The sequence below is a fragment of the Prionailurus viverrinus genome, chromosome E3 (assembly GCF_022837055.1).
Source record: "Prionailurus viverrinus isolate Anna chromosome E3, UM_Priviv_1.0, whole genome shotgun sequence".
Lineage (NCBI taxonomy): Eukaryota > Metazoa > Chordata > Mammalia > Carnivora > Felidae > Prionailurus > Prionailurus viverrinus.
In genome coordinates, this window is record NC_062576.1 from 22,204,661 (window position 1) to 22,229,672 (window position 25,012).

At 46.9% G+C, this 25,012-nt stretch overlaps 1 protein-coding gene across 9 annotated transcripts in view; it reads right to left on the bottom strand.

Annotated features, from left to right (window-relative positions):
* The window catches only part of SLC5A11 (solute carrier family 5 member 11), a 38,683-nt gene extending 14,190 nt beyond the window's left edge, over positions 1-24,493 (bottom strand). The window contains exons 1-8 of one of the 9 annotated variants that reach the window (XM_047838636.1): positions 24,359-24,493; positions 21,088-21,159; positions 19,034-19,138; positions 17,780-17,839; positions 10,601-10,705; positions 9,332-9,437; positions 6,656-6,736; positions 2,914-3,119 (exon numbers count right to left, since the gene is read on the bottom strand). In XM_047838636.1, the coding sequence (XP_047694592.1) occupies positions 2,914-3,119; positions 6,656-6,736; positions 9,332-9,437; positions 10,601-10,705; positions 17,780-17,839; positions 19,034-19,138; positions 21,088-21,159; positions 24,359-24,493 (870 nt within the window). Of the gene's footprint in view, positions 1-2,913; positions 3,120-6,655; positions 6,737-9,331; positions 9,438-10,600; positions 10,706-17,779; positions 17,840-19,033; positions 19,139-21,087; positions 21,160-24,358 lie in introns of those variants that run through there. The other 8 variants (XM_047838638.1, XM_047838637.1, XM_047838641.1 and 5 more) reach the window with 8 other exon arrangements.
* Positions 24,494-25,012: the final 519 nt, after the last annotated feature.

Consider the following 25,012-nt stretch of genomic DNA (forward strand, 5'->3'; position numbering starts at 1 on the left):
TCATGCTTTCCTCTTCTGTAACCATTAGTAACCCCACTTAACAGATGAGGAAACAAGATGTTAGGATGCCAAGGTTACCCCCCCTGAACTTAATTCCAGGCCGGTAAGTTTGCTTTTTTTCATGTTTATCTTTGAGGTGGGGGAGGGGCAGAGAGGGGGGGGACGGGGGATCCAAGCAGGCTCCTCGATGTCAGTGCAGAGCCGGACGCGAGGCTGAAACTCACACCCCGAGCCGAAACCGGATGCTCAACCGACTGAGCCACCCACGTGCTGCCAGGCCTGTGAAGTCCAAAGCTCATGCTGTTAACCTAGATCTGCGCTGTGTCCCAAGGTCTCCTCTACTTGAGATGGACTGAGGGGGAGAAGATTTGCCAAGGACGGGCTCCTTCTTAGAGGGGCCGTACACGTGCGCTGCGCCCACCACTAACCCGGGCGCAGAGGAGTCGCGGCCCGTGGGGGGACCTGGCCTCCTTTTCCTGCAGTGTTGACCGGCATACATTCCGCGGCCCTACTCCATGATCGTTACTTCGGTTAAACTTCCATCAGCCCTGACTCTGCAATACGGCTGCCAAGATGGCACACAGGTCTCTGGTCTTCAACAGGAGAGGCATTTTGATTCACGGGGCTTAAATCTTGACAAAGTACGAACAGGTATACAGCAGGAAACAACTTCCGTCCAACCTGGCGCGACTGCCCTGTCTCCCTGCCCATGAGCCCTCTTCTTTCTTTTACCTACATGCATCCGGGCTCCTTTGTGCAAATATAAGAAATGAGAACATTGATTCTATCCACACTCTGTTAACACAAGGGCTTATTATGCATCCTGTGCTGCCTTGTACCTTATTTGTTTCTCCTTTGCACTGGTTGTTCCCTCTGCTGCACACTCTGTTCCCCACCTATCGCTGGGAGCCCTGCTCCTCTCCTTCGAAGCCTGTACTTCCAAGGGTCACTTCTTGGTCCTACCTCCCCTTGCCACCCTATTTTATTTATTTTTTAATATATATTTTTAATCTCTACACCCAGTGTGGGGCGTGAACTCAACCCTGAGATTAAGAGTTGCATGTTCCACCACTGCCCTTTTAAAAAATTTTTCATTTATTTTTATGGGGCGCCTGAAGCCTGCTTTGGATTCTGTGTCTCCCTCTCTCTCTGCCCCTTCCCCAATCACGGTCTCTCTCTCTCTCTCTCAAAAATAAATACACATTTAAGAAATAAATTTTTAGGGGCGCCTGGGTGGCTCAGTCGGTTGAGCGTCCTACTTCGGCTCAGGTCATGATCTCGTGGTCCATGAGTTCAGGCCCCGTGTCGGGCTCTGTGCTGACAGCTCAGCGCCTGGAGCCTGTTTCAGATTCTGTGTCTCCCTCTCTCTCTCTGATCCTCCCCCATTCATGCTCTGTCTCTGTCTCAAAAATAAATTTAAAAAATTTTTTTAAATAAATAAATAAAATTTTAATTTATTTTTAATTTTTTAAATGTGTATTTATTTGAGAGAGTGTGAGTGGGGGAAGGTCAGAGAGAGGGGACAGAGGATTGGAAGCAGGCTCTGTGCTGACAGTAGAGAGCCCAGTGTGAGGCTTGAACCCACGAACCGTGACATCATGACCTGAACCAAAGTTGGATGCTTAACCAACTCAGCCACCCAGGAACCCATACCACTACCCTATTTTAAACTGCACTCCCACACTCAACTCCTGTTTCCCTACCCTGCTTTAAAAAAAAAAATGATAGGGGCGCCTGGGTGGCGCAGTCGGTTAAGCGTCCGACTTCAGCCAGGTCACGATCTCGCAGTCCGTGAGTTCGAGCCCCGCGTCGGGCTCTGGGCTGATGGCTCGGAGCCTGGAGCCTGTTTCCGATTCTGTGTCTCCCTCTCTCTCTGCCCCTCCCCCGTTCATGCTCTGTCTCTCTCTGTCCCAAAATAAATAAACGTTGAAAAAAAATTAAAAAAAAAAAAAAAAGATATATATCACCTTTAAATATTCCACACAATTTGCTTAAGTAGATATATTGTCTGTCTACCCCCCCCCCCCCCACTAGAAGAAGGTGAGCTCCGGGAGAGGCGAGAGCCCTGTCTGATTTGTTTGCTCGTGATTTCCAAGTGCCTGGTACACAGAGGACACCCAGTGAGTATTTGTTGAGCAAATGAGGCCCACTATCAATTTTAATCTCCTTTTGAAATATATCATCTGTTTTGCTTAGTGGATCTTTCCCGACATTAGCAGGATGTATTAAGAGTTTCCCTTTGTGGGCACCTGGGTGGCTCAGTCAGTTGAGTGACCAACTCTCAGTTTCAGCTCAGGTCATGATCTTGCAGTTCATGGTTTTGAGTCCCACATCAGGCTCTGCACTGATGGTGCAGAGCCTGCTTGGGATTCTCTCTCTCTCTCTTTCTCTCTCTCTCTCTCTACCCCACCCCTGCTCCTGCTCTCTCTCTCTCAAAATAAATAAATAAACTTAAAAAAAAAAAAAAAAAGAGGGGCACCTGGGTGGCTCAGTCGTTAAGCATCTGACTTTGGCTCAGGTCATGATCTCACGGTTTGTGAGTTCAAGTCCCACCTTGGGTAAGCTTGTGCCCTGCTTCGGGGGAACCCCACTTCTCTCTCTTTCTCCCTCTGCCCCTCATGTGATTTTCTCTCCTCTCTCTCTCTGCCCCTTGCGCACTTGCACCCTCTGTTTCTCTCTCTCAGAAAGAAAAGAGTTCCCCTTTGCAAATATTAGTAGCTTTGGATTTGCCCCTACATGAGCAAGCTCAAGAGGTAAAACAACACACAGATGTAGGAAGGAAGTAGTCGAGCTTGGGGGCAAGGGGGCGGGGAATGCAAACAAGAGCAGACGGAGGGAAGAAAAACCGGAGTCTCCGGCCCCCCAAGGAAAGAAGCCCCCCGGAGGGCGCTCGCTCAGCCGGCTAGTCTGTACCTGATCCGTGCACCAGTACCAGAGGGACGGGATGGACATTCCAAATAGGATCCCGGGCCACGGGAGATCGGATGTCAGTGGGTCTCTGAAAATATGGAAGGCGTCATCTCGGGGCAGTCCGCAGCTGCTGTTCTCACTCCGGTTGCTAGCCAGGGCCAAGAAGTACTTCTCCTTTAGGCCTTCCATCCCTCCGACTGCAGCAAAACCTAGAATTCAGAGGAATAGCAAATTGTCCAGAAACTCAGAGCAATCCACACCAAGCGGTTAAGGGGATGGTAGGAGATGGGTGAAATCCTACTTAGAGCAGAGCTACTCAGGAAGGTTAGTCGCCTTCAAGGTTCTTAACTTTTTTTATATGCCTTCAGTAGTGATTATGTATTGCTTCTCAAAATACTAATAATCAGGGGCGCCTGGGTAGCTCAGTCAGTAAAGCGTCTGCCCTCAGCTCAGGTCATGATCTCACCCTGCGTCGGCTCTGTGCTGACAGCTAAGAGCCCGGAGCCTGCTTTGGATTCTGTGTCTCCCTCTCTGCCTGCCCCTCCCCTCCTGGTGCTCTCTCTACCCCACCCCTCAAAAATGAATAAACATTAAAAAATATTAATAACGCATAATACAAAATACATAAGACTGTAAAGGAAACAGATATACTGAAGACAATCATTGAAACATAAAAATTGTGACTCAATAACTTACATATTTGCTCCATTAAACAGTAAGAACCAGCAGTGAGTGTAATAATAATTTATTTATTTTTAAGATTTTATTTTCAAGTAATGTCTACACCCAACATGGGGTTAGTTAAAATGAAGGTTAATATAAATAGCTTTAAAAAAAAATGGCTTTTTCTTCTTTTTAATCACTCTAAAAGACAACTGACTGTCTAAAGCAAAACTTGTAGCATTGTATTGGGGTTTAAAACATCTGTAAATGTATGGCAACAATAAAAGACAGAAGAGAGGATTTGGGAGTGTAATATTGTAAGGTTCTTTTTTCTTCTTTTTTTTTTTGAGAGAGACTTGTGCTGTCTCTCTCTGAAAAATAAACATCTAAAAAATTTTTTTAAATGAATTCGGTAAAGTTGCAGATACAAAAACCAACATACAAAAATCAGTTGTGTTTCTATACACTAACAAACGATTGAAAGGAGAAATTAAGAAAACCCGTTTACAATTGCATCACAGAGGATAAAAAAAAAAAAATAGGAACAATTGTAACCAAGAAGATGAAGTGTCTGTGCACTGAAAACTATAACACACTGATGAAAGAAATTAAGGAAAACACAAATAAATGAGCAGATATTGTATTCATGGATTAGAAGAATTAATATTATCAGGGGCGCCTGGGTGGCTCAGTCGATTAAGCGTCCGACTTCGGCTCAGGTCACGATCTCACAGCTCATGGGTTCAAGCCCCACATCGGCTCTGTGCTGACAGCTCGGAGCCTGGAGCTGCTTCGGATTCTGTGTCTCCCTCTCTGTCTGCCCCTCCCCCGTTCATGCTCTGTCTCTCTGTCTCAAAAGTAAAAGTAAACATTAAAAAAAAAGAATTAATATTATCAGCATGTCCACACCCCCCAATGAGATCTACAGATTCTTTTTCTTTTCTTAATAAGCTCTATGCCCAACGTGAAGCTTGAACCCACGAGCCTGAGATCAACAGTCGCATTCTCTGACAACTGAGCAAGCCAGGTGCCCTGCAATCTATAAAATCAGTGGAATCCCTATCAAAATTTCAATGGCTTTCCTCACAGAAATAGAAAAAAAAATCATCCTAAAATTCATATGGAGCCACAAAAGACCCAGATACCCAAAGCAACATTGAGAAAGGAGAACAAGGTGGGAGTCATCATGCTTCCTGATTTCAAGCTTATTATAAAGCTGTAGGAACCAAAACCATATGCTGTTGGCATAAAAAGACTCACAGACCAATGGGACACACAGACCAATGGGACGGAATTGAGGGCACAGAAATTAACCCACACATATATGGCCAGTTAGTTTTCAACATGTGAATCTCTGCAGATCCCTTGGGAGAACATCTAATAAAGCAGATTGATGAAGATTACAGAGGGCTGATCTGTAATCTCTTTCCTGCCCGACTGTAATGGATTAAGTAATGGAACTTCCCCACTGAGAACCCATACTTTTGTGGAGAAAGGTCTAGAGGTGTTGCGAAGAATGACAGACCTTGGGAAGATCTATATTTTGGGTCTCTTTGCATCTGAAACCTGTCATAAGCAGCTCGTGAAGCCCTGGGAGGTTCAAGGGTTTGGTATTTATGACAGTGACCACATCGAGCATTTTTCTAATACAGCTGACAATTGTCCTTCACATATTTGTTACTCATTTGTATTTCCTCTTTAAAAAAAAAAAAAAAAGTTTATTTTTGAGAGAGACCAAGAGTTGGGGAGAGACAGAGAGGGAGGGAGACATAGAATCCCAAGCAGGTTCCAGGCTCTGAGCTGTCAGTCCAGAGCCTGACTCAGGGCTCAAACTCACGAACCATGAGATCATGACCTGAGCTGAAGCCAGACGCTTAACTGGCTGAGCCACCCAGGCGCCCCTGTATTTCCTCTTCACATACGGTATACCAGTGAAGTTTTCTTCTTCATGAGGGTCCAAAACATTTGTTAAAGTTAATGAGCAATTTTTGTTCATGTTGTGAAACAATTATTCCATAATTACTTCCTTAAAGTTTTGTTTAAAAGACGAAAGCCACACATAAACACAATTTAAAGTGTGCAGAAAGGCACAATGCTATGATAAAACTTGTATCTCCTCGACCCCTGTTCCTAGACAATTCCTGAGTCCTTATTTCTTGTGACTTTGACACTCTTGAGGAACTGATTAGGAATCTTGTAAAATGATTCTCCATCGGATGTCTGATGTTTATTCCTGAATAACATTGAGGTTATGTGTTTTTGGTAAGCATGGCACAGAGGCTCCGTTATGTCCCTCTCACCCTATGAGCAGCTACATATCAATATGTCCTATTCCTGGCGACATTGACCGCGATCACTTACCTACAATGGTGCATGCCAGGTTGCCCCACGGCAAAGCGACTATTTTCCTTTGTAATTAGTGACTATCTTGGACATGGTAACTGAGATCCCTGGTAACTTGAGCATTTACCGTTGACTCTTGCCTCCAATTATCATTGTGGTGCCCTCATGTTGATTTTCTATTTCTCTCCCTCTGTCTGCATTTAATTGGAATTCTTCTGTAAGAAGAATTTTGTCCCTCTGTCCCTTTTATTTATTAATCATTTTTCCCTCTCAATATAGGAGGAACTATTCATTTTTACCTAAAAATCAGTAAACTTCCAGGGCGCCTGGGTGGCTCAGTTGGTTAAGCGTCCGACTTCAGCTCAGGTCATGATGTCCCAGTTCATGAGTCGGAGCCCCGTGTCGGCTCTGTGCTGACAGTGCAGAGCCTGCTTGCGATTCTCTCTCTCCCTCTCTCTCTCTGCCCTTTCCCACCCCCACCCCCACCCCCACCCCCCGGTGCTTTCTGTCTCTTTCTCAAAATAATGGATAAACTTGAAAAACAAAAAAACCAGTAAATTTCCATAAGTTCAGTTCTCTTCCAGCTAAAACAACCATGTCTCAAGGAAATCACCCATGACGGGATGCCCCAGGGGTATGCTTTTGACAGCTGGGTTTGCTGATCCCCGGGATGAGAGCAGATGTCCCTTCCTGAGAGAGGGCCTGTCACCCACCCAAGTGACCCTGGGGCCCCACTTACTGTAGCCCATCAGGATGAGTGCTCCTATAAGCATGATCAGAGTCTGCAGGGCATCCGTGTAGATCACAGCAGCCAGGCCACCTGGGGGTGGGGGTGGGGATAAGCATGGAGATGAGGGTCGGACACCCTGGGTTAACAACAGAGAGAATCTGGAAGCTCAAGACCTGAGATTTCTTAGTGTTGTTTGCAAAGATGGCCACAAGACCTCCTTCCTGGGCACAGGCCCACGTTGCCTTGTGGCTTTCCTGCTCCTTTTCATGTTTTTTTTATTTTTTTTATTTTTAAATGTTTGTTTTTGAGAGACAGAGAGAGAGAGAGAGAGAGAGAGAGAGAGAGACAGCATGCGTTGGAGAGGGGCAGAGAGAGAGACACAGAATCCGAAGCAGGCTCCAGGCCCTGAGCTGTCAGCACAGAGCCTGACGCGGGGCTCGAACTCATGGACTGTGAGATCATGACCTGAGCCAAAGCCGAATGTTTAACCACCTGAGCCACCCAGGTGCTCCTGCTTTTCATGTTGATGTAAATAAAGCTGATTTCTCTATGTCTTAACTATGGGCTTGGCCAAATGACTTGCTTCGACCAACAGAATATGGGGGAGTGCTACTGTGCAGGCCTAAGCCTAGCCCTCAAGGGCCCTGAAGCTTCTGCTCTTGCTTAAGACCATTGTTTTAAGTCCTTACATCTGTGGGTGGTTCGTTACACAGTAATTTCTAACTGATTCAGGAAGTGATGCATGGGCTGTAGTCCCCAAGCTCTGAACAGCTTTATTTTTAACCCGGGAAAAAGGCTATGAGTACTAGGTATTCAGAGCCCTAACAGGCTTCCTGAGCAGGCTCCTGTGGTTGGCCTCAGTGAATTCTTCTTACTTTTGCCACTTAGCACAGTCTTGGTAATGACAATAATGGCAGCAAATCTATCTGGCCAAGGCCATCTTTCTAGTCTCTTCCTTATACTATACCTCCTTCTTCCCAAAGGGAAAGGGATGTTTATCTCTATCTGAGCATGTTTTACGAGTGGGCAAAGTCAGCGTGCAATAAAAAACATGGGCAGAGGTGTGGGGTTCTCTACCATGCCTCCTCCTTCCTGGCCAGCAGGAATAGGGCCCTGTCACAAACGGGGAGACACCCAGCCTAGACTCTTGTCCCAACTCTCTGCTGCCTGAGTGCAGTGATCCTGAAGCCGGGTGCCACTGAAACCCGCCATCGTTTCTATACTGATGTTCACTGAACAATTTATCATGTGCCATGCACTCTGTTTAGTATTCTATTCAATTGTTCACCAAATATCTGGTGAGTGCCCTACCTAGCTCTCCATGGTAGGGATACAGAAGCAAGCAAAAAGCATGTTCCCTGTCCTCATGGAGATTACAGTCTAATGGGACACGCAGACCAGGAAACAAAGGTAAATTGGCTACTGGGACTAGCCCTTCCCTTTCCCTGGGCTCCAGGCACACAGCTTCCATTAGTGCGGAATGCTCTGAGAGATCCTTCAGGGGCCTTTGCATAGGTTTGATTTGACCGCTTTTGAGCTTAGAGCCTCCCGTGGTGTTCCACAGCCCTCACAGCAAAATCCAGGCTCATTTCATCTTTCATTTCCCTCAAGGCACTGGTTGCTGGCCTTTCCCCCATCCCCTGGGCTGCTGAGCCACATAGGGGCGGGGGGACGGGTGGCAATCCGTCTCTGGCTGGTGGGAGTGGCCCCCCTGGAGGTTAGCGGGTCGCAGCTTGAGCCACCTGCTCATTCAGCGTCAGCCACATTGACCGCCTTTCTGTTCCCCAAACAAAGCATGAGTCTTTACATGTGCCCTTCTCCTAGCCTGGTCTTCTCTTCCTCTGTCCTTCTCTTTAAAGTTTCCTTCCTATCATTTAAATCCGGTTCAGATGTCACCTTAGAAAGGCCTTCTCTGAACATGCTATGTAAAAAAATAGTAATAATAATAAACCTCTCCTTACCCATCACTCCCCACCTCACCCTGCGTGGAACTTCCTTCACAGCACTTATCAGATTATAACAATACATCCTGATATGATTTTTGGTTTCCTTGTTCATTGTCTGTCTCCCCATCCCTATTGGAATATAAGTTCCTTTGGGGTAAAGATTTTGCCTGTTTTGTCTACTGCTCTACCTCATTTCCTAGCACGATGTCTAGCACAGGTAGGTGATATCCAGACATATTTGTGGAATGAGTTATATTATACGAAGAAGAAGCAAGAAGGGTGAACTGGGGCAGAAGATGAAGATTAAAAGGTGAATATTCAAACACAGATATTTGTCCAGGCCATACTCTATGCCAATCACTCTCCTGGAGTGTGGTTCCGACGGGGAAAAACGATGCTGCCGCACGTTATTCTCCGAGATTACAGTTGCTGACAATCTCGCTTTGCAGAGTGCATGTGAATAGACATGCGCCTCACTCAGTTTTCAATAAATAATTCTGCAGTAAATAAATGGAAAATAGCTTGATGCAGTTGTGGTGCATTTTTCAATCCTCCCTCTAATCGGGAAGCCCTCTTCCCTTGGACAATGGCCAAGAGACACCATATTACCTGGGGTCATTGATTGAGGTGTAATGAATGGATGGCTTTAACACACTAGAACATCAGAAGATGGGCCAGGAAAAGAAGGGGGCGGGGGTGGCCCACGGCCTCTCAGGCATCACCTCTCGTTCAGACACACCTGCAACGGTGTACAGAGCTGTGATGGCCAACAGCCCAACTATGGCCAGGTAGAGATCCAGGTGCAGAGACTGCTGAATAAAGATGGCACCCGCATACATGTCCACCTGTAGAGACACGAAGTTCACGGATGAATGAATGGATGGACATTTTCAGCGCAAGTTCCCCTAAGACTGGATTCCAGCAAACAGAAGAGTCCTACATTGTGCTTTCTTCAGCCACCTCTTCCTGTATCAGAGGTCTCAAACTGGGACCCTTGGGCAAGTACATTTGAGACCAATCCACTGGGCTAATACGACAACCTCCTCAATGGCCCTCCTGCTGCTACTCCTGGTCTTTCTAGCCTCCATTCTCCACTTTGCAACCTTTATCAAATACCGCCATGAGCATATCATCCTTCTCCTGCCCATTAAAATTCTTCCGTGGCCCCCTACTGCCCCCAAGATAACGTCTATGTAAATAAGTTAGAGTTGCATGCCAGGCTTCATGGTCTGCTTGACCCTTGGCCTCATTTCCCTCACTCACTGCTTCCCTGCTTCCCTAACAAGCTATGCCCATCCATGTCGCCAATGTTTTGCTTGCTCTAGTCCATCCGTCGGGAACACCAGTCCCCTTTCTCTAGTTCGTAATCCTCCTTGGTCATAACTTCCCTGGTGACCGCTTCCCCACATCTGTAGCTTTCCAACAGACCCAGAGGCAGAATTCTGAAAGGATGCTGTCATCCAACGTCTGTCTTTCAAGCCTGCAGCTGGCATGGACTCAGTTATTGTTGTTTGGATTGAATGGAATTCCTCTGCACCCCCTGCGCTCTCCTCACAAGAGACAGGCTCTCCTCAGCCCCAACTGGAAGCGGAGACAGCATCAGCTGAGTCACAGGCAGGCCTGGAGGCTGCAACGCATCTGCTCTTGGCCTCTTTCTAGAGATTGGCCCATCCAACCAAAGTTCAAGGTGGAGCAGGCTCAATGGCCTCAACCCATCTGATTAATAGCTGATCATTGTCTAATCGCAGGAGAGATATGACCGCTCCGCCCAAGGGGTGACCTGCACCATCTAGAGATGTTGCCAGAGAACCTTTGGCAGAACCTTCTCCCGACTTCTTCTGCCCATGCTTGCCCTCTCCCTCCCACCCCTCCTACCCTCTGCTAACCTCCCGGAAGCCTGCCCCACAGGAGGAGGAAGTGCACACGGAGGACACACTCCCAAGCAGTGGCTGTAGTTGATCTTCTCACCATGCCACAGGTACACGGCTGGGCTATGTCCCCACCTTACCGAGATCTTGGTGAAGATGTAGATAAACAGGTAGAGCACAGCCAAGATGATGGGGATCCTGTTGCCACCAAAGCGTTTCCTCAGGTATTCTGGCATCGTGGTGACCTAGGGGCCAGAGCTCAGTGGTCACCACATACCTGACTTTGGGCACATGGTCTCAGGGCACTGGCCCTTCCCTCCTCCCCAAACTCAGCAGCACCAATGGCCTTCTTGATCATAGGCCTAAGAAGGGAGGAGAAAATGGGGGCAGAGGGGTGGGGTGTGGAGGAATTGGGGTTCTGTGCCGGGGGATGTACCCAACTACCAATCCCATCCCAAAGTTTGCTATCTCTTATCAGTTACTTAATGTTTTCCTTTCAACCAGCTCATCTAAACAGTTAAATACATTTACCTAAACTTCAAATCACCATCATAAATGGAAAATCAACCCTAAATTTAAGAGAACCAGCAAAAATAAACACCGGGTAGTAAAACAATTCATTATTTTCTATTCCTTTCTGGCAACATCAAAGACTCTGGGCCCTGAGGTTTTTTTTGTTTTTTTTTTTTTAATTTTTTTTCAACGTTTATTTTTATTTTTGGGACAGAGAGAGACAGAGCATGGACGGGCGAGGGGCAGAGAGAGAGGGAGACACAGAATCGGAAACAGGCTCCAGGCTCCGAGCCATCAGCCCAGAGCCCGACGCGGGGCTCGAACTCCCGGACCGCGAGATCGTGACCTGGCTGAAGTCGGACGCTTAACCGACGGCGCCACCCAGGCGCCCCCCTGAGTTTTTTTTAAAACAGAAAAAGAATGCTGGAGAAGTGTTGGATTGGTCTTGAAGACAGGCTAGGACCAATGTAAGGCTTTCCCCTTGAGCTCATCAAACAAGTGAAAGACAACAGAAAAGGAAATAACTCCATCACGTGACTCAGTGTGGCGGGTCCCATGTCTGACACCTAAAAGCATCTCAAGAATCTCCATTCGTCCAGGTTCCAAACTTTGGGGAATTGCTCTATTCTAATCCTTTGGTCAGGGGGCACCTGGGTGGCTCACTCGGTGAACTGTCCTACTCCAGATCTGGTCATGATCCCATGTTGTGAGGTTGAGCCCTGCATTGGGCTCTGTGGTGACAGCTCAGAGCCTGGAGCCTGCTTCAGATTCTGTGTCTCCCTCTCTCTCTCTGCCCCTCCCCATTTCATGCTCTGTATCTCTCTCTCAAAAATAAACATTAAAACAAGATTTAGGGGCGCCTGGGTGGCGCAGTCGGTTAAGCGTCCGACTTCAGCCAGGTCACGATCTCGCGCTCTGTGAGTTCGAGCCCCGCGTCAGGCTCTGGGCTGATGGCTCAGAGCCTGGAGCCTGTTTCTGATTCTGTGTCTCCCTCTCTCTCTGCCCCTCCCCCGTTCATGCTCTGTCTCACTCTATCCCAAAAATAAATAAACGTTGAAAAAAAAAATTAAAAAAAAAAAAAAACAAAAAAACAAGATTTAAACCTTCGGGCAGGTTACCAGCAAAAGCAGGGGATTCTAATAGCAGGCTCCAGGGTTGGCAGAAAGATGAGGGGGGGCACTGAATCATGGCGGCTCCCTATGCCCCAGGCTGGGTGGTCCAAAGTCAGACGTCATTACCATATGGGCACCCAAGTGACTGGGGTGTGCTGCTGAAAACCACTGTTGAGGGTTTGGCATGTTCTTTCCCAATCTCCTCACCCGCACTGTACTCTAGCCCCAGACTTGCAGTTGAGACACTGTGACATCAAACCAATGGCTCTTCCGTGAGGTACTAGATCTTGGATGGGGAAGGACACAGTTATAAAGATATTTGCAGAAATGTTTGCAGCCTCTCCTCCAGGCTGTTGCTGCTTGGGTATCCCCAAGTCTAACCCAGGGAGGAGAAAACTAACAGGTCCCCCACCACAAGCTCATGAATGGCAAACCATCCATTCCGAGGTCAGATTGTGAAGGGATACTGGGAAAGACTGGATGGCTAGACTCGGTTCAAGAATAGCAAATAGTTGGGGCACCTGGGTGGCTCAGTCGGTTAAGCATCCGACTTCTGCTCAGGTCATGATCTCACCTCTGGGGTTCGAGCCCCAAGTCAGGCTCTGTGCTGACACCTCAGAGCCTGGAGCCTGCTTCCGATTCTGTGTCTCTCTCTCTCTCTCTGCCCCTCCCCACTCACGTTCTGTCTCTTTCTGTCTCTCAAAAATGAATAAACATTAAAAAAATTTTAATAAATAAATAAGAATTATAAATGGCTAATGGTAATCTGGGTATTCAAGAACCCAAGGGTGTATGCTGCAAAATTATTTCCACTTCGATGTATGCTTGAAAGTCTTCTCACATTAAAATATTGGCCAAACAAACAAACAAAAAAAGAACTCCAGGAATAAATGGGCATTTTCAAATAGGAAAAAAGAAAAAAAGCTTCTCTTTCCTGCCCATCTCCCCCAGAGAACAATCTGGAACTCTGACTCTCATGTCTTCCCCTGGTTTTGCAGCAAGGTACCTACAACAGAGATTTTCCAGAAGCACATGCACTGACACTCTATCAAGGAATAACGCATGGGGACATTCAACCAGTACTGAACGGATGTGCCCGTGGTGATGGTGTGACAGCTGATTAGAGAGGACACGAAGAGCCTCAGTCCGTTCAGGTGAGAGGAGCGGGCTTCCCTGGCAGATTTACTGTCTGTGACCACAGCTGTTAAGCTGTCAAGGAGCTAAAAAGGCAATCTGCCAGCAAGCAAGGTTGAGAAAGACAGACAGCAGACAGAGCCAAAGAGGTGAGGGACGGCCCACAGGCAGCACAGGAACCACCCTCTGGTTGTAGCTGGGTGAATGTTAAAAAGAAGTAAATGCAGGGGTGCCTGGCTGGCTCAGTTGGTAGAACATGCGACTCTTGATCTCAGGGTCATGAGTTCGAGCCCACGTTGGACGTGGAGCCTACTAACAAACAAACAAACAAAAAAGAATAAGAAATAAATGCAGTAAATGACTGCTGCCCTGGGGGGATGAGCACCCTAGTTCCTGAGGCCTCGCTGCTTGTGGCCCCCCCCCCAGACCCCCTATTTCCTGGGGCAGAGGACGGCAAGGGGCTTCCGGGACCTGCATACTGTCTCCCCCACCCCATCCCATCCAGACTGCCATACTTCCTCCTCATGTAAATCTCCTCCCTCTTCCTCCGAAACCCCCGCCCCCTACGTCCAGCCTTCCCCAGGGCCCTGCCCAGGACTCAAGGGGGTTCCAGCTCCTTCAAGGTCTTCCTTTTCTTGGAGACCCTTTCCCAGTGTGGAAGCAGCCACAGGGACAATGCAGAGAACCCACATGGGACACCTTGCATGGTTTCTCAGTCTGTTCAGCCCCCGCAAGAATGGGGCATTTCTGCTCCAGCCCCCACTTCCCTGACCCACACCTAGGCCTCGTCAGCCCCAGGACCCCATTCACCTCCGATGCCCCAAATGTTCATCAGTACAGCCCTCTCACTTGCTAACTCTCGTGATGCTTTGGGATCTGACCAAGACTTCTGGTCCCTAACCAGTGCCTCTTCTCTTGGGTGTTAGCTCATTCCTCATGTTCTTCCTTCTGAATCCATCAAAGATCCTGCTGCTAAGTTATTTCAACAATATTTAATTGCACATCTCCTGTGTACCAGGCACAACTCTAGGAGAGAACAGAAATGGTTCCCACTCTCCTAGAGCTTACAATCTAATGGGAGACGCACACAGTCTAGGAAAGTGGTTCTCAACCGAGGACGATTTTGTACCTCCCTAGGGAATGTTTGGCAACGCCTGGAGACGACTTGGCTGTCACAATTTGGGGTGTGGGGTGCTGCCAGCATCTACTTGGTAGAGACCAGGCATGCTGCGAACACCCTATAATGCAGAGTACCCCCCTGAGACTGAGAAAGCTTGGTTTACTAGAAGAGGCACACAGTCTATTGGGAGACATCTGAGTTTAATAGCCACATGAGCTAATGCAAAGCAGCAAAGGCCACAATAAGATGAAGAAGGAAATTTAACCTCATCAGGGAGGTCAGAGGGGCTTTTTTGGAGGAATTATTGCTTAAAGTAGGATTTGAAAGATGAACAGGAGGTAACCTCCCTGTGAATGAAAAAGAAATTTCCAGCAAGAAGGGAAAGCATTGTAATGGTCGCATCACAAGGTGAGGATGGGGAACTAATGGGACCTGGCATGCAGCTGAGATTTGGCTCAATAAATGCATCTTCAATCAATGAATGAATGAACGGATCACACATACAACTGGTCTGTAAGTTTCCTGATGGGTGGCGTTAGCCTTATCCCATTCTCAAACAACGGTGGACAAAAATCAGTGTTACATGGATAATTGACTTAAATGTGAAAAGTTCTAAAAGGCAATATAGGAAAATATCTTTATGACCTTGGAGTAGGAAAATATTTTTTAAACAGAACATGAAAGATAGGAAAAAGTGATAAATGTGACTACATTGCAATTGAGAACTGCGTATCAAAAACATCATTAAGAGACTGGAAAGGCAAACCACAGAGTAGAAAAAGATAGATATATACATTTGCAACACATAAAACCACCCCAAGGGCTTGTTTCCAGAATATATAAAGACCCTCTACAAATAAATAAGAAGCTCTATAACCTAACAATAATTTTATTTATTTATTTATTTTAATGTTTATTTATTTTTGACAGAGAGAGACAGAGCAAGAGTGGAGGAGGGACAGAGAGAGAGAGGAGACCCAGAATCTGAAACAGGCTCCAGGCTCTGAGCTGACAGCTCAGAGCCCGACGCGGGGCTCAAACTCACAGACCGCGAGATCATGACCTGAGCCGAAGTCGGACGCTCAACCGACTGAGCCACCCAGGCGCCCCTCACCTAATAATAATTTTAAAAAAGGTTGGCAAAAGCCCCAGACAAGTGACTTCCCCAAAGAGGAAATCCAAAGGGCCAAAAAAAATAATAGAATTGTCAGTCGAAAGTGCATTGAGATTAGCAGGAATTTTAAAGTTGGAAAATACCAAGTGTTGGCAAGGATGTGAAGCAATGGAGCCAAGGGAATTTGCAGACACTGCTGTTGGGACTCTAAGCTGATAGAAATACTCTGGGGGATATTGGGGGAGTACGTAGCAAAGCCAGACAAACATACCCAATAGCCCAGACACTCATAGGTAGACACTCTCCATAAACACCTGTTTACGTGCCTCAGGACACTTGTATAAATGCTCACGGGAGCATTACCATCACAGCCTAACACTGGGAACAACCTAAATGCCCACGAACAAAAGAATGGACAAACACATGGACACACGGGCTGTGGTCATACTATAGAACACTACACAGCAAAAAAAAAAAAAAAAAAAAAAAAATTAACGCATCACTAACGAACGAATATGTTACCCTGATCCCATATACGTTTTTTCAAAAGTAAATTAAACCAACTGTCTAATTATGCATAATGAAACCTGCAAAGAAAAGCAAAGGAGTTAACTAGATGAACTTCAAGGAGAAAGGAAGCATGGTCACGTGCTAAAAGCACACGGGGGAGGTTAGGTTTTATGTCTTGATCCAGGTGTTTATTTTACGATAGTTTATTAAGCTGTGCATTTGTGTTTTATCACGTTTTCAATGTATTTATTTCCCAATAAAAATGGAATGGGTTGGGGCGCCTGGGTGGCTCAGTCGGTTAAGCGGCTGACTTCAGCTCAGGTCATGATCTCACAGTTTGTGAGTTCGAGCCCCGTGTTGGGCTCAGTGCTGACAGCTCAGAGCCTGGAGCCTGTTTCAGAATCTGTGTCTCCCTCTCTCTGACCCTCCCCCGTTCATGCTGTCTCTGTCTCAAAAATAAATAAACGTTAAAAAAAAAAATTAAAAAAAAAATGGAGTGGGTAGATTTTTTCTTTTAAGTTTCTTTAAATATTTTTCTAAGTTTATTTATTTTAAGAGAGTGAGAGAGCAGGGGAAGGCAGAGAGAGAGAATCCGAAGCAGGCTCCACACGGTCAGCACAGAACCTGATGCAAGGGTTGAACTCACAAACTGTGAGATCATGACCTGAGTCAGTATCAAGAGTTGGACGCTTAACCAACTGAGCCACCCAGGCGCCCCTACTTTGTGTAGTTTTTAATTGCCATAATCAAAAGTTAAAATCAGTTTTTGCCTGAGTTTACTCAGTTTACTTCCTGAGTATGATCTTGCCCCGTGTGGTAGAACCTTTGGAGCAGAATTAAATCTAGACAGTATGAATGACATAAAGCTGTCAGATCAGAAACCATTTTTAAACTACTTTTTCAAAATAGTCTAAAGCAGGGGTGCCTGGTGGTTCAGTCAGTTAAACGTCCGATTCTTTTTTGCTTTTAATTTTAATGTTTAATCTTGGAGAGAGAGAGAGAGCGAGAGAGAAAGCAAGAGCAGGGGAGGGGCAGGGAGAGAAGGAGACACAGAATCCGAAGCAGGCTCCAGGCTCCGAGCTGTCAGCACAGAGCCCGACGCGGGGCTCAAACAACCTGAGCCAAAGTTGGACGCTTAACCGACTAAGCCACCCGGGCGCCCCATAAATGTCCGACTCTTGATTTCAGCTGTCATGATCTCACATTTGGTGAGTTCGGGCTCTGTATTGGGCTCTACACAGACAGCATGACAGCATGAAGTCTGCTTGGGATTTTCTCTCTCCCTGCTCATGCTCTCTCTTTCTCTCTCTCTCAAATAAACTTAAAAACATATACACATATGTATGTATGTATGTATGTGTATATACATATATAGATAGATATAGATATAGAGAGATAGATAGATATTTTAAGTCTAAAACAGCATTGTTATTTGGGAACAAACATTTTGACCCTTCGCATCTGCCAGAAAAGAACTCAGTTTTTACAGCTCTGTGTGCAAAGGAAGAAAAGCAGTAATATGTTACCGCCTACACACGTCAAAGACACCACGAGCCTCACACCGGTGTGTTCGCATTGAAAACAGATGCTTCTGGGCTCCCGTCTCCTCCAGCCCATGTGCATCTTCATCATCGGTCACCAGGTGGGAGCTGCCAAGGGCGGGGCTCCCCTGGTCTCACCTGTGCGGCGTCCCTCGCCATGCGGGGACCGACCTCCCGGGGACTAAGGGAGGTTGTCAAGGGGGAAGGAGGGAACGCAGGGGTGACCCTCCCAAAGGGTTTCTCAGCCCACGGCACCCCGACTCCCCCACACTCACCTGACCAGCGATGTAGATGGGCAGGAAGATCCAGGCCAACATCAGCACGGAGAACAAGCCCTGCCCGGGGAAAAGAGAGTCAGGACTCGGCCCCCGCCAACCTCAAGGCGCTCATCTGGATCTCCCTCTGCCCCTGGAGGTAGCCAGGCCTGGCTCCACCTCAGGTTCAGTCTGCGTACCTCACCTTCCCCGGACCATCATATTTCCACGTTTAAGTGGCAGAAGGGGACGAAGGAGGGAAGAGTGGAAATAGAAGCTTTTCCGTGACTCCTCATCCAGTGTCACCCTAAACCTCACGTCCTCCCCCTTCCTCCAGGCGTATCCCCTTCCTCGTTGAGCCAGGTTGGGCTTTGTAAGGGATCCCACCATACGGTAACGCGTGTCGTGTAGGCCGCAGGGTAGAATGAGCCCTTTAAAAATATTAGTCACACAGCGCCTGGGTGGCTCAGTAGGTTAGGGTCCAACTCTTGCTTTCGGCTCAGGTCAGAGTTCACGAGTTCAAGACCTGCAGTGGGTTCTACACCGATGGTGCAGAGTCTGCTTGGGATTCTCTCTCTCTTTCTCTGCCCCTCCCCTGCTCACATTCTCTCTCTCTCTCTCAAAATAAATAAACTGGCTGGCTCAGTCAGTGGAGCATATGACTCTTGATCTAGGAGTTGTAAGGTCACGCCCCCTGTTGGGCATAGAGCTTATCTATAAATAAAATAAATAAATAAATAAATAAATAAATAAATAAATAAATAAATAAATAAATCATTTGTTTCAAAGAAAGTTAGTCACTATGAAGATGAAAACCACCACTAACAGTGCAAGCCCTCCTCCTCAGTGAAAATCAGATCCTTCATGAGCCCTGCTCCATAGGACAGTGCGTCCTCGCTCTTGGGCATCCGGGCAAGATAGGTCAAAGCACCACACCACAGATGTCACCTGCTTTTTGTGATACACAGAAAAACCCTCTGGTCCCGGGACACCTTCTGGCTTCTGCATCCGCAGGGAAGGGATTCGGAGCCCTCTTCTCCCACGCAGTGGTTTATTAGGATCCTGACCTTACCGGCCAGCACCGAGCACACCCACGCAAGCCAGAAGCCTGCGGGTCAAACTAGTTTTAGCTGGCGAGGGGTACCCTTGATGCTTCCTGCTTGTCTCCTCGTGAAGTACTGCTCCATTTTTACAAGTATGGGGCATTCACACTGTCCCCCAGGGTCACCTACTGGGCAAAGGGTGAGCTGTAGACACCCCTGGTAAGATACTTACATTCAACTCATAAGCAGTTACGGAAAGGCCCGCAGCAGCACCCGACCCTGCCAGGCCTACAAAATGCCCACTTCCAACATTGCTGGCAAACAAGGACGCACCCACCTGTAGGGAGACAGACAAGTCAGATCCTGGAGCCAAGGTCTACAGTATCTTCTCCTCACCCCCAGTTCTTCCCGTGCTCCAAAGGGACCAAGACAGAAGGAGAAATAGAGAAGGCAGGGCCATTCCTAGCCCATCTGGCATCTTCCTTTTTTTCAAATTAGAAAGACTCGTCTTCCCCAAAACTCTCTTACTTCCATCTATCAGTTATTGGCACAGTAAGTATGCATCTTTATGATGCCTAAAATGTGAATCTTACCCCATAGGGTAGTGCAGTGCACAACACGAACAACTGTATGCATCGTCCCTGGGGGAAAGGACGACAGGTATTGTGGAAGGTGCTTCATGAGGAGAATCAGGAAGCCTTTGTTATATATCCCAGTTCTGTTTCTACCTTGGCAAAGTAAATAGTTCTCCTTCTGGTAGAACATTAAGTGGCCAAGCCTATACTCAATGGCCCCAATCCCTGGTCTCAACAGATTGAACCAGACACCCCCAGTTACTTGGCCCAAAGTAGGTAAATTACATTTTCTCTCCTAAGAATCTGGAACTGGGACACCATCTCCGTTATCAAATCCTAGCTAGTTTCTCTCACTGAGGCCTATAGTCTCTTGATTAAACATAGAGCTTGGTCAGCGATGAAAGACTGATAAAGGTATATTAGCACCAAACTGTGACTTTTTCTTTTATGCAGTCAGGAGGAGTGACGTAGAATAGGAAAGGGATGAGGTTCACACTATGCGATCTGACGTTATTTAACGCTATGTCAGTGTGCAGCTGGAAAATCTTAGAGCGACTGTTCCTCATACTTTGGGAAACACTCGAATACAAGCTCCTTGAGGGTGAAGACCAGCTTACTGATGTGTTGGACAGAGTGCCAGACATCCTCCTCGGTGAATATATTATTTTTAGGGAATTTGTTGAACATATAACGCAAAGCATGTCGTTGGTACCTTTTGAGAACAGTATGGTCATTGTCTCCACACATTTCACTGATCAGGGGCTCAGATACCACTTGTCTCTCTGCACCTTAAACCCTACATCTTTTGGACTCAGTGCGAATGGGAGCGGTCCTTCCTCTTCTTAGTTCAAAGATTCCACTCTTATTTCAGGAGATGCTAAGTAAACTATTATCCCTGACCATCCATGACGTAGGCAGGCCCATAGACACCTGGGTGCGTGTGTGTGCGTGTATATGCGTGTGTGCACGTGCATGCTGTATTTGGCAATGCCCTGAGGTCCACTCAAGAAGAAAACACCAATTGGACTGCTGTGTTTGTTATTTGTGTTTTCAACATCCATTCCGCCTTGTCCCAGTAAGGGTTTCTAGCCCCTTCCCATCTCATGGCATATGCTTGAGGACAGGTTCCAAGCTCCACCCCCCCACTCCCCGCCCCAGCTCAGGCATTGAGTGTGTGACCCAGGCTTGAGCCAATTAGCACATCAAACTGCCCTGGTCACAGTGACTGGCACAGAGGTGGGCATGGGACACAGTCAGAGATGAGATATTTTCCATGCTCTTCCATGCACTGGGACTTGAGAGGATGAGAAGTCTAGAGCAAAGTCTGCTATCTTGTTGCCATGAAGTTGACTCTGTTTGGGGAATAGCGCTCATCCAGAAGAAGAGAAATTGATATGAAGGAAAGGAAGGGAGGAAGGAAGGAAGGAAGGAAGGAAGGAAGGAAGGGAGAGAGGGAAGGAAAGAGGGAGGGAGGGAGGAAGGAAAGGTTAAAGAGAGGAAGAGAGGGAGGGATGGAAACCAGGTCCTAATGATATCACTTGAGCCCTTGCACTCAACCATACCTGAAACCAGCCTAACTGATTGAGCTGGAGCTAAGCCTTCTCTAGACTGTGACTTCACACAACGTGCAACCCGGGTCCTGAGAGACCAAAGGCTAGACAGACCATCAGCATGTGAAGAAGTGACTTCAATTGAACCAAAGACCACTTACTGGCCACCACACCATGTCCCCTCCAGCTAGGAAGTAGCCTTTCACTGTGTCTCTTTTGGTCTTCACTGTGGACTGAAACAAAGAAGAAGGGTGGGTAACAGTCAGAGGCATCCAGAAGTGCCAAAGCCATGGAAAACCAACTGGGAGTCCAGCAGGCCAGATCTGGACAGCAAATATAGGGTGCTTTGGACCCACGGTTTAAGATTTTAATTTGAATGCTTTAGAGGAGACAAATTCTTCAGGTCAATACAACCCCTGCTTATGGCTCCCTTACATGTCTGAGTTTTCAACCCATGCTCATCGCTAGGATAGCTCATAAGAGGCACCATTTATTGAGTGTTAGTGCTACATAGTGTCACAGGAGCACAGCCATCAGACACGCCTAAGCATCTCTGCGCTTTATCTCATGTTAATCCTTACAAACTCCTATGAAGTTGGTATCATGAGGCCCATCTAACAGACGAAGAAAATGAGACTCAGAAGTAAAGTCACTCTAGTGCCATTGTTTCCTGAGAGCGGAAGTGCCGGGAATTCAGGTCCAGGTCAGCCTTGGGAGCCCATGTCCTTAGCCGGCCAACAAAACTGTCTTTAGAAGGAGTGAGCTTCTAAGCATCGAAGGTGTTCGAATAGACACATTTCGGCTGCTAAGTGGCTTGTCTGATCTTGGCAAGCAGTTGCACGTCTCTGAGCCTGGGTGCGAACGCTGGTGAGGGGATTCTTACTGGATAGGACATGGCAGGAAATGGTATCTTTTCATCCCTGCAAATGACCTTGCTATAGAAAACAGAACCTGAGGCTCATTCCGGTTCATTCCTGACACAGGAAGTATTTTTTTTAAATAAAGAACTCCCGGGGCACTTTGGTGGCTCAGCAGGTTAAGTGTCCTCCAGCTCAGATCATGATCTCACGGTTCATGAGTTCGAGCCCCACATTGGGCTCTGTGCTGACAGCGTGGAGCCTGCTTGGGATATTCTCTCTCTCTCTCTCTCTCTCTCTCTCTCTCTCAAAATAAATAAATAAACTTAATTTTTTTTTTTTTAAATAAAGAACTCCGTGAAAGGGATTATCTAAATCCAGGGTTCCCAAACTAGTAACATATCAGAGACTCCTGGTCCTCTTGTGAAAATACCGATTCCCAGTGCCTCCAACCTCACCCTAACTTAACCCTGACCCCAAGGCTGTCTGACATGAAAACTCTTACTCTCAACAATGTCTCCTCCGTCTCACTATGTCCTGCTAAGAGCGGAGGGCAGGGGAGTGTGCAGAGAAAGGTCTTTGGAACGTCCAGCATTGCATCCCCTTGTTGACTTGGAGGAGGGAAAGCTAAGGGGTAGGAGTAGAAAAATGATGTATAAATCGTTGGAGCAAAGTGGGGACACCTTGGGGCTCAGCCTTCAAGTCTTTTGTACCAAATGGCCTAAAACCCAGATAGCAGTATCTTCTCTTCAGCATCCTTATCCCCAAATTACTAATGTTCTGAGCATGGAAGGAGTGCCTAGGGGCACCTGGCTGGCTCAGTCAGAGGAGGGGCATGCCATTATTGATCTTGGGGTCACGAGTCTGAGCCCCATGCCAGGTGTGGAGATTACTTCAACAAATAAGAACTTTAAAAGAATAAAGAACCCTAGAAATTGGTAAGTAAAAGAACAAGAACCTAATGAAAATGGGAAAAATATATGAAACCGTGCATCACAGAAAGGAATGAAGTGGTCTTTAAACATATGTAAGGGTGTCCAGCCTCATTTATTATAAGATAAATGCATTTTTTTTAGAGACAGGGAGCGTGAGTGGGGGAGAGGGGCAGAGGGAGAGAGAATCCCAAGCAGGCTCCGTGCTGTCAGCACAGAGCCCAACATAGGGCTTGAACTCTCAGACCGTAACATCATGACCTGTGCCAAAGTTCTATGCTCAATGCACGGAGCCACCCAGGCACCCCAATCCTGTGCAACTTTTAAAAAGACAAGGAAGCTTCTATGCACTGATATGAAAAGATATCCCAGAGGGGCGCCTGGGTGGCGCAGTCGGTTAAGCGTCCGACTTCAGCCAGGTCACGATCTCGCGGTCCGTGAGTTCGAGCCCCGCGTCGGGCTCTGGGCTGATGGCTCAGAGCCTGGAGCCTGTTTCCGATTCTGTGTCTCTCTCTCTCTCTGCCCCTTCCCCGTTCATGCTCTGTCTCTCTCTGTCCCAAAAATAAATAAACGTTGAAAAAAAAAAAAAAAAGATATCCCAGAGATCATGATAGGTGAAAAACAGCAAGGTGAAAAAAAAAACAGTATAATAACCTACTTCCTATTTAAGAAAGAGATAAATATACATGATAATATTTGCTCGGATTTCCATAAGGAAACTCAAATTAATGTACAAACAAGGTTACAACAGTGGTTACTCATGAAGGGAAGGGTAGTAGTGAAATTTTCACTATGTTTTTTTTTAATGTTTATTTATTTATTTATTTATTTATTTATTTATTTATTTAGTGTTTATTTATTTTGAGAGAGAGAGAGTGGGGGAAGGGCAGAGAGAAAGGGAGAGAGAGAATCCAAAGCAGGCTCCGGGCTATCAGTGCAGAATCTGACTCAGGGCTCGAACTCACAAACCTTGAGATCATGACTCCTGAGCTAAGATCAAAAGTCGGGACACTCAACCAACTGAGCCACCCAGACCCCCCCTAAGTTGCTTTTATTTGAACCTTGTGACTGTATTGCCTAAAAAAAAAAAAAAAAAAAGCTGGGGCGCCTGGGTGGCTCATTCGGCTAAGCGTCCGACTTCAGCTCAGGTCGTGATCTCAACAGTTTGTGGGTTCAAGCCCCGTGTCGGGCTCTGTGCTGACAGCATGGAGCCTGGAGCCCACTTTGAGTTCTGTGTCTCTCCCTGTCTCTTTGTCCCTCCCCTGCCCTTGCTCACACTCTGTCTCTCTCTCTCTCAAAAATAAAAAACATTAAAAACATTGTTTTAAAAAGCTTGCTTTAAAAAAGAAAAAAGAACATGGGCTTCAAAGTGAAGGAGATATGGATTCTAACCCAGCTGTGCTAACTTACTAATATACAAGGAGTTTCCACTTTTGAGCCTCAGTGTCCTTATCTATAAAATGGGTACAGCAGTAGCGTCTTCTTCATAGACATCTGTGCAAATTACATGACATAGCATGAGATGAAAGTGCCTAAGACAGCACCTGACCCATGGTCAACTCTGTATTTTTACAAGTTTAAAGTTCTAATTATTTTACGACCTTGGGCGAGTTTCTTCCTCTGCCTCCTCTGGCCTGGCTTACCCAAAGTCCAACAGCCAGGACGAAGAGGAAGTACAGAACCAACACCGCGATGTCACCTGGCTCCAGGCTCCTCTGGGGAAAAGCCTCCAGGGGATCGGACTCCGTGGGCTGAGGACTGCCGGAGCTGCTCTCCATGGTCCTGAGCAAACTTTCAATCTTGCGGGAAGTGCAAAAGCAGGTCAGATGCCAGCACCAGAGCTACCTCCTCACCCTCTGCGTGGCTACCTCCTTGGAGCAAGCAAAAGGACACCTGTGGAGAGATGTGTAGTGGGGACAGATCTCCCAGGAAGGCAGATCCACCCACCCACCCATCCATCCATCCATCCATTCACTCATTCATTCAGCAAACGAATGATTTGAAGTCACATCAAATCAACAGCTAATTTTTAGCAACTCAGCCACTCGCTCGGCAAAATATTAAGAACAAACTGAATAGTACAGATGGTTTCATCATCCCATCCCACTTCAGGAGCACATGACCAAGAGTTGAGAGTAAAACAAGACCCTGGAGTTATTTCCCATTTCTGAGGAACCTCAGAGGTGGGCAAGAGTCGAGCCAACATCTTGTCTGAGGGTCGGTGGGACACTAGTCTTGTTCCAGTGTCGGCCAGGCCCGTAAAACTGAATATATTTTGTAATATATATAGCACCTCC